At 47.9% G+C, this 17,255-nt stretch overlaps 1 protein-coding gene across 2 annotated transcripts in view; it reads right to left on the reverse strand.

The window, feature by feature from the left end:
* Dkk3 (dickkopf Wnt signaling pathway inhibitor 3) overlaps window positions 1-17,255 on the reverse strand; it is a 40,654-nt gene that overhangs the window by 14,214 nt on the left and 9,185 nt on the right. For both annotated transcript variants that reach the window (XM_015997312.3, XM_006978596.4), the window contains exon 4: window positions 16,605-16,688. In XM_015997312.3, coding sequence (XP_015852798.1) covers window positions 16,605-16,688 — 84 coding nt within the window. The remainder of the gene's footprint in view (window positions 1-16,604; window positions 16,689-17,255) is intronic.

The raw sequence follows: 17,255 nt of genomic DNA on the forward strand, positions 1-17,255 counted from the left end.
GTTAGAGAGGCTGGGGAGATGGCTCAGTGGGGAAAGCGCTTGCCATGTGCCAACACGAGAACCCAAGTTTGATCTCCAGCATCCACATATAAAACTGGGCGTGGTGGGGCATGCCTGTAATGTCAGTGCTGGAGAGGCTGAGTCAGACAGATCCCTGGATCCAACCAGCCAAGCAGAACTGGTAAGCTTCAGGTTCAGTGAGAAACCCTGTCTTAGAAACAAACGAACAAAAGACACTTAAGTAAAAAGTGGGTGGAAACAGAGAAACGTTCTTTTTCTGAGTAGGTTAGGAGGGTGATGCTGGCGGGTACCCATGATTAAGAACCTCCATTTCTCTGTCATCATCCTTTAAAAACATATCATGGGGGAATGGCTCTACAGGTTAAAGGTGCTTGCTGCCAAGCCTGCTGACCCGAGTTCAATCCCCAGGACCCACATGATGGACAGAGGGAACAAACTTCTGTAAATTGTCCTCTGATTACACACACACTCTGGCATGCACCACCACATATACACATGCATAGAAAAAGAAGTAAATGTTTAAAAAACACACCACAAAGAATTTCCGCAGCTCCCTCGAAAAGAAAAGCAGGAAAAGATGAATAAAATTCAAAGCTACTCAGAACAAAAACGAAGTTGCTTAGCTCTGTACAGAAGAAACCCACCTCAGGCCTCTTGAGAGCTTCAAGGCCCATCCAGCTGTCCTCTCCACAATTATTTTTCCTCTCTCTGCCTCTGCCCACAAAATTCTTCCACAGCAGGGTGCAAAGGGGGCTTCTGGAATTTCTAGACTTTTCAACTTAAGCCATGCATGTTAATGAGCCTGGAAAAAGTTTTAATATGCCTCTGTGGTGGAAAAACATGCTTGACTTCATTTTGCTCAGAAGCGGCTGAGTCTCGGCTTCACCCTCGGTGTGTATATGTGCACACACGCTCAGGGATGGTACAGAACATGGGCACTTGCCTCCAAGGGGAAAGCCTCGTGCAGGCAGCCCAGGTATACCAAGGGCCTGCCCAAGCCCCAAATGCTTGATTTCCTTTACCACTTGGGTGGTTGGCTGGAGTGAGGGAAAACAGCCTGACACATAGTAGGTGCCCAGGAAAATGAGTTCTCTTTGCTGTTACGTTCTAAACCCCAGCAAGGTATAGGAGGCAGAGAGACTGTCCTACACAGAAGGCGCTGAACTGACTGTGGCCTTGGGCTTGGCCCTTCTACAAGATTTGTGTCCTCCCTGGGGAAGGAGGTCTCCAGAGACAGGGTCCCTGGAAACAAGAGAAGAAGGGAAGGCTGCTGGGAGAGGACCTGAGCCTACATCCTTCTGCTCCCAGGCTGGGGAAGGACAGGGTCTCTACCCATCTTAGCCCCAGGGATCCCCGGTGTGGGGCACTAGTTTGCCTCTGCCTTTGGACTTGAATGTCCCTCCGTTCTGAGCAGGATTCTCTCTGCCTCATGAACCCGACTCCTCTTCTTAGAGCTCCTAACTGATGGAATTGGAAAATCCAGGCTAATCTCCTGTGACAGTCCTTTCCACATTCCATGGTCGCAATGTGGTCAGTGGCCAGTGTCTCCTGACCCTGTACACCACTCTCTTAAAGTGCCCTGCCTCGGTGGCTGAAACTGTCCCTCTGCAGCAAGAGGAAAAGAAAGACAAACAGTGGCCGAGTCAGGGAAGTACTTGTTCTACAGGTACATGGACCTGAGTTTGGATCCTCGAGCTGTTAGGGCCAGAGACCGAAAGATTCCTGGGCTTCACTGGCCAATCTGTGGGCTCCCAGTTCAGTGACAAACCTGTCTCTAAATAAATAAATAAATAAATAAATAAATAAATAAATAAATAAATAAATAAATAGGCAGTGACTGAGGAAAACACCCAGTATTGACTCTGGCCTCTACATGCATGTCTACACATGTAGGCATGTGTGTGCACACACAGGAATACATACACATACACAAAGAACAAGAGAGAGATGTGAGAGACCACAGTTTGTCTTCTCCTCTGATCCACAGGACTTTGCTGTCCCTGGCGAGCTCTTGGTCACTGTGCATCCTGTCTCTGGTTGTCCTTTGTGAATTTGTCTTCTATTTCCCGCAGAGGGAGTTGGTGCCAACCAGTGAAGCTTGGTCTACATGACACACATTGCAATCAGGTGGCAGATGGGTTGAGAAACTCTTCCAAAATTACAGCTGCAAGTGCCCATGACTTTTTATATCAGAAATACATATTTTTTATTGAAATGGTCAAAATTTAGGTTTTTTTTTATTCTGGTCTCACCATTTAATCCTCTATTGTAGCCTTCAATATTCAACTTCACCAAACTCCAGTGTCCTCTCCCTAAAACAATACTGATGCCACAGTGTTACAAGGATTGGAAACCAGAATATGTACAGCCTGCTGGGAAACCACTCAGCAAACAGTGGATACTTAGAACACAGAGGGATGAGTCAGGCTGGAAAAACAGTCACTCGGAGTGGACAGTTTTCTAGTCAATAAAAACTCATTCACAAAGCTGGAGAGATGCTTTGTGGGTAAAGCGCTCGCAGCACAAGCGTGGGGGACTGAGTGTGACCCCCCAGCACCAGTATAAAAGCCAGGAGTGGTGGTGTGCACCTATAGTCCCAGAGCTGGAGAGGCAGTGACAGGTGGATCCTGAGGCTCTCCGGTCAGCCGGTCTAGCTGAACAAGCAAATTCCGCGTTCAGTGAGAGACCCTGTCTCAAAAAGTGAGGTGGAAAATGATAGAGAAAAGACACCTGATGTCAGTCTCTGGCCTCCATGTACACACAGGCACATGTGCCCCCCTCCTCTACCAACACACACACACACACACACACACACACATACATGTACACACACTACTTCATACACTTGTCTCCTTCAGTGTATTCTGCTTATACTTCCTAATTCTCTATTACATGTGTTCATTCACTACGGGGTGCTCACTCGATTCCAAGCACAGACCCAGACGTGACACATAACAAATAGAGCCCCCTGACTTCCTGGGACTCAAAACCTTCCAGAAAATACTCTCATTTGTACTTACAAATTTCTGTGCATACCAGCCAGAACTCCCCAAAAGTCTCCCTACTCAGTCTTCAACATCCCCCTCATTATCAGTCACTCCACCTTCCTTGCCACTAATCCTCAGTGCTATGACACCCCTAGATCCGCCCTCTGTAGCAGGAAACTCCAGGCTTATCAAAAACGTGAACTTACCTGAAATGAGGTTCCAGGTATGATCACTTTGTATTCGAAGAAAACTCACAGCCCCCTCCCCCAGCTCTTTCCCTCATCTATAAGTGGGATGTTTGCCCCCCAAGTGGGAGAAGTAAGTAAGTTACAAATAGAGTTCAGCTCCCTGTCAGCAGCTGCTTGTAGTGTTATCTTAACTCAAGTATTGAACTATCTGGGCTCGTAGGGAAATTTCTCTGCAATATATTAGTAATGTCTGTCATTGGGCAGCGGAGGGGGGTATGACAGAGTTCTGTGCCAAGTGCTTCCATTACATCTTCCTCTGTTTGCTTTGTTTTGGGGCAGGGTCACAAATAGCACAGGCTGGCTTCAAATTCACTATGCAGCCAAGGATGCCTTGAATTCCTGATACACACACACACACACACACACACACACACACACACACACATACCTTCTGAGTGCTAGGATTGCAGGCATGCACCACCTCACCTGGTTCTTACAGGGCTGAGAACTGAACCCAGGGCTTTGTGCAGGCTTGGTAAGCAGTCTACCAACTCAGTCACATTCCCAGCCCCTCATTCCTTAAAGAACTTGAAGTGAGCCCAACAGGCCCTGCGAGTTCTGCAGTTTATACCTGCCAGACCCCATGAAATGCTCCATTTTCTTTGGCACGGGACCTGTTTGCACACATACAGTTTTTCATTGGTTTGGTCTGGCGCCTTGGCCACTGTCACCTCTTAGAAACTCATAAGGCACTACATTAAAGCAACCATGACCTTAGAGCAAAATAAATACCGTTCCTGATCTGTCACACATCCTCTGTAACCTACTGTTGCCTACCCCGAGAAATTAAGTCAAAAGAGAAAATTTACATTTATTCCACATCTTATTTTGGGGGATGGGGGGCTGTCTGCTATGTAGCCCAGGCTGTCCTCTAACTCCTGATCCTTCTGCCTCAGGCTCCCCAACTCCTGATCCTCATGCCTTAGGCTCCCCAGTACTAGGATTACAGGTGTGTGCCACTGGACCAGCTCACTGCTTCCTTCTTCAATGCTCTTCTCAGTCTGTCAGTACATGCTCTTCCCCACAGAGCAGGTTCCTGACACAGGAACCACGGCCACACAACAGCCTTCTGACCCACAGTAGTTCACGCTCCAAATTCCACAGTACTGTGCTACTCTGAAATGCACCTAAGGGTCTTGCTCCTTTTCCACGTGGTGTGGAGGTGAAAATGACAGTGACTATGGGTCTAGTGAGATCTGTGATTTGGTCTCCATCGATCATTTCCCTTCCTTTGCTGAGGAGGTGCCTGGAGAAGGAGCTTTCTGCCTGATGTGGGACACCAGCCAAGCTTGTCCAACTGTGGCACCACTGCCATTACTCAAGGGCATTAAATACGGCCTCTGTCCTGTCCACCCCACCCCAGCCATTCCCTTCCACTGACCCTGCATCCCACTCTGAAGGAAGAACAGACAGAACTGAGGCCTCCACTGGCTCTATTTGGGCTCATCTTCCAGGAAGCCACTGCCTATGGGAGTCAAAACATCATTGATATCACAAAACCTCCCTGGGAATCCAAAGCCCCTGGGGTCTGACATATCTAGCAGAGAAATGGGGTGGGGTTCTTTTAGAAGGCTGGAGAGGGGGTGTGTGCCTTATATGGAGAGGCTGGAGTTGTAGATTCCTGGAAAGCCACCAAAGCTGATCTTGTGATTCCAGAGCTCAAGCTATGGGCCTGGGTATAAGACCATGGGCAGTCTTGGACACATCAGCTAGAGGCCCCCGTGTGGGCTGAGGATGCAGGGCCAGCAGCACTGGATCTCCCTCTACTGAGGCTGCCATACTCGGAGGCAACTTTTGGAGTCAGAACTGGGGAAGTGCTGCCCCATTGAGGGCAAAAGAGACCAGGAGTTGTTGAGGTTTGGCTTTTATGTGTTGTTTTGTTTTGTTGTTACTGTTATTGTTGAGAAAGATTTCATTATGTATCCAAGATTGGCTTCAAACTTGCGATCCTCCTGACTCAGCCTCCAGAGTGTTGAGGTAACACCATAAACATCCAGATAATCTTTCAAATTAGTTCCAGGTGCATGTCTCCCAGTGCCTACAATCATGAGATTTGAGAAGGGCAAGATATGCTCATGGTGGTCAGGATGTGAAAGTCACTGTGGGAGGCAATATGGCAACTGTTCAACAAGCCCAAACCAAAAGCCCTGTGAGGGACCAAAGAGATGGCTCAGTGGTTAGAGCGCTGGCTGCTCTTTCAGAGGGCCCAAGTGAGATTCCCAGCATCCACATGGCAGCTTACAACCTTCTGTAACTCCAGTTCCAGGGGATCCAATGCCCTCTTCTCGGGCACCAGGCACGACAGTGGTACACAGACATACATGTAGACCAAACATCCATACTCATTTTAAAAAATAGAAGACCATGTAAACTGGGCATTCCACTGCTGAGTATATCCCCACAGGAATGGGAAGCTGGCTCTTTTTTTTTTTGAAGTGTGTATTATATGTGTGTGCATGTGGACATGACTATGCTCACTGGTGTGTGTGCATGTGGACATGACTATGCTCACTGGTGTGTGTGCATGTGGACATGACTATGCTCAATGCTGTGTGTGCATGTGAAGGCCAGAGATTGACATCAGATCTCTTTCTTCATCATTCTTCGCTTTATTTTTTGAGCAGTGTCTCTCAGGGAACCTGCCACTTACCATTTTAGCCAGACTGGCTGACCAGTGAGACCCTGAGATCTGCTTGTCTCCACCACTACACCGAGGACCAAAAGCTTCATGTCATCCTGAGCTATAGAGAAGACTGAAGCTGGCTTGGGATGCAAGAGATGGTGTCATTAAAAGACAGGAGCAAACCAACAACTCCACTAAAGGAAAAGATGTGTTTTAGGAATCTTTGAGTCAGTAAGAAAGACCTAAATGTTTACCCCTCTCGTTAGTACTGACTCTGCCACCTATGGGCTTGGATTGTTTCTCTGGGTCTCAGTTACTCCATCTGGGGTCAGCGAGTGTCCTGTGTGGATGGCCGTCACGCAGATGGCGGGAGGGGTGCGGGACCCTCACTAAGCACCTGGCACACAGCAGGCAGTGTTTGCTTTCATGACAGAGCACTCCCATTGCCATTACAATCACCAGTTAGTATGGAACACTTGCTGTGTTCCATCACAACAGCCAGTATTTACCCTGGCTCACTAACAGCTGGATTTGGGGAGGGGCTGCTTAATCTGATCATCTTCTGAGTCACAGTGACTAAATGAGGGACCATGGGGGAGCACACAGACCTCACTATTATCACATTTGTAATATTATTTTAAAAAACAAGCTGGGCTCACAAGCTTTGTGAGGTTCTCAGGACAACAAACACCATGAGCAAAGAAGGACAAAGGCAGAGCTGACGAACAGGATGCAAAGGCCCCTGAGCTGGTGCCTGGAAGAATCCCCAAGTTCCCAAGGCAGAAGACAGCCACACGCCTGCACCAGACAGTTTGGCCCCTACACGTCCCAAGAGCTCAGAACACAGCTTGTTTTACAGTTGATGGCATCGGGCTAACCAGATTTTAGGTGCGATCAGTGTGACTTATCTGGTCTGTGCTCCACTTCCAAGTAAAACGCTCCAGACTTCTAGGCCCCAAGCCAGGCTCTTGCGGGACACAGACTCTGCAGCCCGAAGGGACTTGGGTTTTAAGCTTCAGCAAAGCTGCATCCTCAGAGATGCCTCTGCCATCCAACGCTGGTCCTCCTGGCTCCCAGCTTTGGGGATCATGTGGTGGCCCACCGATGCAGTGCCGCGGGTGGTAAGGCCCTTCAGACACAGAATAGGCCTAACTCAGCATATCTGCTGACTCCTTGGCTGGGCTCTCCAAGTCTCCTGACCCAATCCCCACCCCTTCCCAGCTTCAGCTGCTGTTCCCACCATGCTCTGGCATTCTAAATAAGTGTTCTGTAGCTCTTATAGCTGCGTGTCTTCTTGACTTTGAAGAAGCAATACGTCAGGAAGAAATGTCCTTCCTCTCTGCAACTAGTTCTGAGACACCATTGCAAACACAACGTAACCATCACCTCTTCCAGGAAGCCCGTCAAGAATGCGAAGGGCCTGAGTCTCCTCTGCTTTCAAGGTGACAAGGGAGCCCTCCTGTTTCACACGAGACTCTGGGGTGGGAGACAAAGGATTTGATGTCGGCTGCACACAAGCAGCGTGAGCTTGATGTCTGTGCCAGTCCTCTGGCTCCCTAAGCTGCATGCACACATTAGGGAAACAGCACCTCCTGCATGAGCCTGTGCCACACCTGAGGAACTGGAAGCTTAGGGAATAAAACCTTTTATGTTGGAGCGCCTCGCCTTCTGCCCATGGAGGGAGATCAGTTCTTGTCTCCCAAGTCTACCCAATACCCTTAAAGAGACAGTCTAGAACGACTGGGCAGTTAGAGTCCCGACTTACAGAGCAATCAGAAACATAACAGACTATGCAGAATCCTACCCTCCCTCCCAACAAAGTCTTCTCTGGCTACCCTGCTTAGTTCAATGTCTGCTTTGGAAATTACATATCTGTGGTATACACCCATAACCCACAGCACTGGAGAGGCTGAGGCAGGAGTTTAAGACCAGACTTGGCTACGGCAGCCATAGCAAAAGCCTGTCTTACAAAGAAATGAATAAGGCTAGAGAGATGGCTCAGTGGTTAAGATCTCTTCCAGAAGATCTGAGTTCTATTCCCAGCACCCATCCGAAGGTAGCACACAACTGCCTGTAACTCCAGCACCAGGGGATCTGACGCCCTCTTCTGGCTTCCTTGGGCACTTCACACACATGAATGCAAACACACACACTGTTAAAAAAATAAAAAATAATTTCAAAGATATTTAAAAAGAAATAAACTATGCACTCACTGTAATTATTTATTTAGTTGATTGGTTAGGCCTGGGTTCCCTGTGATGTTAAAAACTCTTTTACACAAGCCTGCCAGTAACATAGTAGGTAGTCAAAAGAGCATGCTAGTGAATGAATAATGAATGAGTTGAGTGAATAATGCAGGGAATTATGATAGGCATGGATTGGAGGCAGTCAAAATATGATAACAGTAATTGGCCGATAATCCAGACACTATACACTGGTTTTAACATGGGCTATTTTAACTTTATGAATACAATATGTGGGACAAATTCATTTTGTCTGGTGTGTGTGTGTGTGTTTTGAAAAAGAAAAAGGGTCTCATGTAGCTCAGGTTAGTCTTAAACTTGCCATGTGGCCAAGAACAACCCCAAACTCATGATCTTCCTACCTCTACCTCCTGAATGCTGGTATTACTACTCCTGGCTGGAAGGAAATTTGATGAACTCATTTTTACCTATAGGGAAATTAAGGCACAAAGCAGTTAAGATAAAGGCACCCAGCTAATAAGTATCAAGGGTCATTTGAACTGACCTGGCCTTGGCCAGCCTTATTTGCTCACTGAAGAACTGCTAGCCGCATCTAAACACCTATGGGAGGGGATGGAGAGGGGCAGAGAGCAGAAGGAAGGCAGGGTTGCTGTTGTCAGGTTTTCAGAGGTGGAGGCAGTAGCCTCTAAGTGGTCATCGTCTCCTCCCCCATGTGACTCAGCTCATGAGCTCACACAGACTGAGCACACAGCTGGGTCTGGCAGGGACTTCCCACCTCCTTATCTGGCCCACATTGGGAGGGGAACAGGGGTGGATGGTGTTTGGTCTTGGGAACAGCCTGCAATGCAAATCTGACCTTTCTCTGACACAGAGGACTGGAGTGAGACCAACTTCAGAAGACTCTATATTTGCTTCACTTCACAGTCCCAACAGCCACCCCTTTGACCCTACTCAGGACCCTAAACACACCACAGACAAGCTCTTCCTTCTTGAGCCTTCTGGAGGACCACCCACTCAGCGTAGCCAAGGCTGCCCAGAAACAAGCCTCAGAAGTTGTTGAAATTGCAAGCACAACTCTCAGGTGGGAAATTTCTCTCACAGCTTTGCCTAAGTGGGCTGCCCTCCTGCTCACACAACAGAAATGCTTGTCTGCACTGAAATTATGACTAAACTACAAGGTCTTCAAAACTGTTTTTAAAGATGATTTTTATTTTATGTATATGACACATGTGATCAGATGCCCATAGAGGCCAGAAGAGGGTGTTGGAGCCTGTACTGGCTGGTTTTGTGTGTCAACTTGACACAAACTAGGGTCATCAGAGAGGAAGGAGCCCTAGTTGATGAAATGCCTCCATGAGATCTAGCTGTAAGGCATTTTCTCATTTAGTGATCAATGGTGGAGGGCCCAGCCCATGGTAGGTGGTGCCATCCCTGAGCTGGTGGTCCTGGGCTCTATAAGAAAGCAGGCCGAGCAAGCCAGGGGAAGCAAGCCAGTAAGCAGCTCCCCTCCATGGCCTCTGCATCAGCTCCTGCTTCCAGGATCCTGCCCTGTTTGAGTTACTATCCTGACTTCTTCAGTGATGAACAGCAATGCTGAAGTGTAAGCCAAAGAAACCCTTTCCTCCACAATTTGCGTTTTGGTCATGGTGCTTCATCACAGCAATAGAAACCCTAAGACAGAGCCCCTGGAGCTGGAGTTACAGACAGTTGTGAACCCTCGGCTGTGGGAGCTAGGAACTGAACTGGGGTCCTCTCACAAGAGCATCAAGCACTCTTATACTAAACCATCTGTCTATCCCATTAAAAATATTTTCAAAACAGTACTCTATAAAGAATAGTCCACATAAACTGAAATTCCTCCAGAGCTTTCTACTGTTGACAACTTAGTGTATATTTATCAAGCTTTTTATACATACTTTTTTCCTAAAAATGAGATGTTTTTATATCTTACACATGTATATCTTATGTACCTTATATATGTACTGGTCTGAAATTGATTTTCCTAACAATCTGTTGAAGGTATCCTTTTATCTTTTTATACCAATTTTCATTAAACCTAAATGAATCTTATCTACTTACTTTTTGTCCTATAAGACAGACTCTTATGTAGCCCAAACTGGCCTTGAACTCACTATGTAGTTGAGAATAACCTTGCATGTCTGCTCCCCCTGTCCCCATCTGAGTGCTAGGGTTTCAGGTGTACATCACCATACCACATTAAAGAGTGCTGGGGATGGAACCCAGGCCTTCATGAGTTCTTGTCAAGTACTCTACCAACTGAGCTACATTCCTGGCCTGAAACTCATTTATTAAGACCATAGTGTTTCAATTCAAGATGTAGAATCACTTACAGATGACAGATTCCTTTTTGAAGGACATTTTGGTTGAGGACATCCCATCCCTGTGAGCACTTCTCCCCCACACCAACTGTGTTTGGGGTTAATTAGCCATGTTACAGAGTGGTGGAGATCTTCAATTTTCCATGTAATTCTTTCCCTATGGTATTAAGACATAAGAGCCTTATGCTTGGCCTGATGTAAAAGCATCACACTCTATGTGGGTAGGGGTTGACCATGGCAGAGGACATCCACAGCAGCCCAAGACACCCCCTATAGAAGAATAGGTCTGTTTTCTTCTATAGAAGCAGCACACACCTGCCAGGGCCTACACCTACCCCTGCAGCACCTGTCCATCAGTTCCTCTCCTTGTCTGCTGCTCAGGATGGCCTCTTCTGTCTCCTGTGTGCATCAACCACACAGAACATGCACAGAGCAGCAAAAGAATGATCAGCTTGTGGACAACAGAATACTTAGCTTGTGGCTAGGATCTCCAGCAAAGCACTCAGAGACTGTAGAAGACACTGTCCCACAGCTGCCTCCTCAGACAGAGGCAGTGGAGGCCTCCCCGGCAGCCTCAGCGTCCTGTGTAGTCCTGTTCTTTTTCCCAGCAGGCTGCTGGGAAGGAGGGCAGTTGCGAAGCACAGCCCAGCTTTAATTTGCTTTTCCTTAATAATAAGCATGCCACAGAGCTCTTGTCAATCTTCTGCACGGATTCTCAGAAGGCAGAGGCTGCTGGAATGCCTGCCTCTGCCTACCTTGTGTAGACTTCTCCATTCTGCCCCAGGGCCAACTGAAGGAAAGAGCTACATTTCCTGGAGCTCAGTCCTCCAAGCTGGCCTAGCCCAGCAGGACTTCCCAGGAGGCAGAGTCTCTAGAAACTGCCTCAGAATTCTCAGGAGGCTTGTCCCCTCCCCATGGGTACATGCTCAGTCATGCAAGCATGAGGTCTTGAGTTCAATTCCCAGAACCTATCTTTAAAAAAAAAAAAAAAAAAAAAAGCCAGGCATAGTGTTATGCACCTTGTAATCCCAGCACTGGGAAGGCAGAAAGAGATGAATCCCTAGCTCACTAGCCAGCCAGCCTAGCTTACTTGGTGAGTTCCAGGCCAGCGAGAAACCCTGTCTCAAAACACACACAGTCCCCCGAATCTTGGCATCTCTAGCATGTCCATTAACTTAACAGGCAGACAGCAGCAGAAATCAGGGTATAGAGGGAACAAAGCCACGCCCATGCAAGCCTTTCCTCTGTGACATGTGACCAGGCTGGGGTAGGAGAGGCCTGAGCAGGATGCTCGGAACTGGTCACACTCTCCCCTCCCACTCAGTTCTGGTCTGTCTCTCAGGGATAGTATGCTTGTTGTCCTGTGGGAAAACGAAACGTCTGTCAAAGCTCTGTCAGGGTGTAACATTCCGCCTTCCCCAGCATCCAACAGGAGCAACAGGCAAGGTGACTTCAAACTGGGGAAGCCATTGGTTCCGCATGCTACCTTCACCCATTGCCTCCAGTCAAAAGGACGACATCAACACTGGATACTCTCTTGAACAAAGAGATTACTGAGGCATTCAGATTTCTACTTCCTGTATGGCTTTGGTGAAATGGTGAAATCCATCCACCCATGGCCTCAGACTATTGGCTAGTACCTTGGAGTTTACTAGCTAGCTTCAAACTGGGTGTGTTTGTGTGGAAAACAAACAGACTCGCTCTTATATCACCTAGGGAGGTGAGGCCTGGAATGTAGCCAATGCGGGCATGCTAAATCGTGTAGCTGCAGGATGTGTTTTAATCAGAGGACATAGCCTTTCAAAATGGTGGCTTAGTTAAGTAGGCCAGACTCCTCTATGAAGAAAAGCTTCCCAGTAATGCATAATAGCTTGTCTTTTCCAGCTCCCAACTGCCACTTCCCCCTAATCCCCTACCCAACAGAAGCACAATGGTCAGCCTGCTCACTGGCCCGCAGAGGGGCCTGGCCAAAGGCTCAACACAAAAGCCCCTTACAAAGATGTCTGGCTGAATCTGCATCAGCTGAGGCACTCAGGTGAAATTACATGCCTAGGGTATTCCCCCTCTCACATCTGAGTGTAAAAACAGACCAGTGTCTTACATAGACTGTGAAATTTCTAGACAGACATATAGTGTTACTGTCTGGAACTTTCCATGAACCTCCTCGGGTTACCATACATATTAATATGAACACCACATTTAAATAAAGGAAAATATGTTGTGCCTGGTGATTGCTTTTAAATGAATTCATCTGGGAATTTTAAATTCAAAATTTTAGCCCTGTTTATGGCATATGAAGGTTTGAACGGGTTGTGACTTTTGCTCTTTGGGATGGGGAATCCCTTCTAAGGACAGTTTCTGTAGTGTGAAGTGTTAAGTTAGAGTCACCTGTAAAAATCATTAAGTTGTGGAATTATGGGATGGGATGGTGTGACACTACATGTCTGCTGTGTTCCTTCAGAGACAATCTGGCATTCACAGCATTCTGTTCAGAAACTTCACAGTCCTATAAAGATAGCCAGCCCTTGAGGGTTGGAGAGATGGCTCAGAGGTTAAGAACACATTGTTCTTGCAGAGGGCTGAAGTTTGTTTCCCAGCATCTACATGGTGGCTCATAACTGTCTGTAATTCTAGTTCCAAGGGATCTGACACTCTCTTCTGGTGGGCAACATTCATGCATGTGGTGTATTTACACACATGCAGACAAAACTAAATTAAATTAAAAGGAAAGATACTGGTTGAGAGCCAGGTATGATGCACACCTATAATCCAAGCACTTGGGAGGTAGAGGCAGAAGGATCATTTCAAGTTCAAAGCCAGCCAGGGCTACATAGTGAAACCTTGTCTAAACAAAAATTATATATATATATATATATATATATATATATATATATATATATATATAGAGAGAGAGAGAGAGAGAGAGAGAGAGAGAGAGAGAGAGAGAGAGAGAAGTGGGGGGAGAGAGAGAGAGAAAGAAAGAAAGAGGAAAGACCTACAGGATGTCTCAGCAGGTAAAGGTGCTTGCTACCAATACTTAATGACCTGAGTTCAATCCCAGGACTTACATGATGGAAAGAGAACTGATTTGCACAAGTTCTTCTCTGACCTCCATGCACATGGGCACACACATTTGCATGTACACACACACACACACACACACACACACACACACACACACACACTAAATGAATAAATAAATGTAATCATGCACCAGAACCTGGCTTAATGTGTACCATGGTGAGCCAAGGTTGGGTGGGGTTGAATGAAAAGTGCTGTGGGCATTGGAAACTAGATGCCTTTTTCTTGACACTTGATAATGCCACTGTGACACTAGCCAGGCCCTACAGTGAAGTAGACACACTACCTCTGTCACATGCCATCCCTTCAAGGGAGCTTGTAAAGGTTCCAGTCTGTGTTCTAAAGCCCTGTGAGACTAATAGGGAGCAGGAAGAGGAGCCAGGCTCTGGCCAGTGGGGCACCCAACCTCAGATCTCCCTTCTGCCAATCAAAGTGACATCTATTCTCACAGAGAAACTCAGTTCCCTCACCTCCTAGGACCTAAGGGAAAAAATGTGATGAGCCCCCACCTCTGCCATGTCTATGTGGCTCCCCTCTAGTGTCCCGCCTCCTGGAGGCTGTCTACCATCCAAAGGGGTTCAGATTATGTACCACACAAGTGCCATGTTTATGTCCCCTGTCACCCGATAAACAAGTGCCATGTGGGCTTTTCAACTGAGGACCCAAGCTGGGCCATACACAGATACACAAGTCCAGACACACCCAAGAAAGCCAGCACAAGTCATAAATACCCAGCACAAGGATACAGGCAGCTGTCCTCTGGTCTAGGGAACACTCTTAGCAACTTTGAGGTCTTGTGTTTTACCCACCCATAGCTTTTAGAATCACTATCCCCTCAACAGTACTCAAGGGCTGGGAAGGATCAGCGGTGTTCAAGGCTCTATTTTGATTAGGGATGCCCCATGTAACATGTGTACATGGGCCTCTTATAGTCTGGGCATCATCCTGAGGGCATCCTGGAGTCACGAGGATCAGTGAGAAATAAGGCCTAAGGCCTTCTTTCTGATTGACAGCCCTGTGAATTCTGTTGCCCTGCCCTTTCTACTCAGGCAGCTTCCTTCCAGGCTCTGTCTCCTATGAGCCTCAAGCATAGCCTTCACTCAGGAATTGTCTAATGTTTTCCTTCTAGGAAGGTTGCCCATGGTGTGCCAAGACTGGCTGGTTTGAGCTCTCTGGCTGGTTTGAGTTCTCTCTCTCTCTCTCTCTCTCTCTCTCTCTCTCTCTCTCTCTCTCTCTCTGCACTTCTGCTTTAAAAGCTGGCCCTGGGCCCAGGACATGACTCAGGCAGTAAACCATTTGTCTTATATACATGAGGACCTGAGTTCTAAATGCTTGGTGTGATGGCCACATTTATAGTCCTAGCACCAGGAAGCCATGTAGAAATGGGAGGTTTGCTGTCCAACTAATCTAGCCCACTTGGTGAGCTCTAGGCCAGTGGGAGAGTGGGAGACCCTGCCTCACAGTAGGTGGACAGTGGGAGGCCCTGCCTCACAGTAGGTGGACAGTGGAAGACCCTGCCTCACAGTAGGTGGACAGCGGGAGACCCTGCCTCACAGTAGGTGGACAGCGGGAGACCCTGCCTCACAGTAGGTGGACAGTGGGAGGCCCTGCCTCACAGTAGGTGGACAGTGGGAGGCCCTGCCTCACAGTAGGTAGACAGTGAGAGACCCTACCTCACAGTAGGTGGACAGTGGAAGACCCTGCCTCACAGTAGGTAGACAGTGAGAGACCCTACCTCACAGTAGGTGGACAGTGGGAGGCCCTGCCTCACAGTAGGTGGACAGTGGGAGGCCCTGCCTCACAGTAGGTAGACAGTGAGAGACCCTACCTCACAGTAGGTGGACAGTGGGAGGACCTGCCTCACAGTAGGTGGACAGTGGGAGGACCTGCCTCACAGTAGGTGGACAAAGTTCATGAGGATGACTGACATCCAAGGTTGTCCTCCGCCTTCCACATACATATACACATGAATGTATTGAAAAGGAAGCAAAGCCGGCCTCCCTACCTTCCAGGCTTTAATAGCCCCACCTTTGTCTCACGGGCCCATTTCTCTGTCCCTTTAGAACCTAGAGAAGGTATGAAGCATGAGCTGATAAGTAGGAAACTGAGGTGTCCGATTCGTAGAGCAGAGATAAGCTCATGCTTTTGGCTCTGTAGCCAGGCCCCCTCCAGTTCACAGCAGAACCCATTCCATATCCGCCAGCCTCTCTTGAAAGGTAGTAACTACTGTCACACAGCCAAGCAGCTCCCCAGCCTGTGGTAAATGTCTACCGACTCTCCACATTTGAGCACTATGCCAAAACAAGCAGAAAAGAAACAAAAAGAAAGTTCTGACTCCAACCAAAACACCACCACCTTCCTGGTAATCCACCAGTTCAGCAGTGAGGTCAAGAGTGGGCACAAATCCTGGATGCCTTCGCCAGGGGTGTGGGAGGCATCTGGGCAAAGAGAATGCCCTGCTGTCCTCACAAGGAAGTGCATTGTCTCCAACAACCACATCCACGTGCAGGAAATTCTTCTCTGGCCCTGAGGTTGTTTGATCAGCAACTCCCACTGGGTTCTCCCTGACTTGAGTACACATCGTATCCCTGCCAACTTTAGGACTTCATAATCCTACAAAATCCAGCACACCTTTGGGCTAAGCCACAGGCAAACTATGAAGTTATGGGGACCAGAGCCTGACGCCAGGGATGACAGGCAGCCTTCTTTACCTTTAGGCTACTGACTCACAAACCACCTAGCCAGAGCTGGGGTTATATAAGGCATGGACTATCCCATGGGCTCTGGGTATTCTATCAGCTGGGACACAGGGTCCATTACCAAAGGATCTTATATATACCTCACACTTGTTCTCCTTTTGACTTAGAGGCACAAATCAAAGCTGGATTCAACAGCCCTTGTTTCTGACCCAGGTATCTGAAGGTGTAGCCTTCTCTCAGACTGCCTGGCCCTGTCAGAGATGGAACCCATTGGCAGTGAGAAGGCTGGAGATGAGTGGGGAGTCTGCCCCTGCCCCCCATGACCTGCAGCCTAGGTCTGCAGGCTGCACTATACAGAGGTGCATTACTTCAGGGCATGAAAGGAGAGAGACAGTGACTTACATGGTTCCTCTTGCCTTCTTCATCCCCTACAGATGTAATGACTGTCTCAGAAAAGACCATCTGTCCGGTCTGGTTATTGGTGATCTACAGACAAACACAGGTGTAATAAAAATGAAACAAGGAATTCTGGGAAAAAATCTACAGCCTTTGTTTGGTTTTCACTTTCTGGAATGGGAGTCAACAGGATGCCCACTCCCCCTTCTGAATTCTGATCACGGCACTGCCAGTGGACAGAGTTCCTGGGGCTATTCAGAATCCCCATCACCAGGTCACTGTGCAGAGGGAACAAGGTGATAGAGGACAGCCCAAAGGGTGGTGCCTGCCACCTAGGAAGCACTCAACACCAGCTATTTTTATCACTCTTGGGGCTCATCACTTGGCACTCAGTGTCGAGATTCTTTTGACAAAATTCCATTCTAACCAGCGTCATGGCAGAGGCCTATAATCACAGCACTTGGGCTGTGGAGGCAGAAGGATCAGGAGTTCAAGGTCATCCTTAGCTATACAACAAGTTGGGGGACAGACTGGGCTACAGGAGACTGTCTTAAAAAAAAAAAAAATCCAGTCTGTGCACCTAGCCAAACAAATGTCTCCGTAAGAGGTGAGAAGGCGAAGGCTCTGGCCACTCCCCCCAGCTCCTCATTCTATAGA

Source organism: Peromyscus maniculatus, chromosome 1 (genome assembly GCF_049852395.1).
Source record: "Peromyscus maniculatus bairdii isolate BWxNUB_F1_BW_parent chromosome 1, HU_Pman_BW_mat_3.1, whole genome shotgun sequence".
In the NCBI taxonomy this organism is placed as follows: domain Eukaryota; kingdom Metazoa; phylum Chordata; class Mammalia; order Rodentia; family Cricetidae; genus Peromyscus; species Peromyscus maniculatus.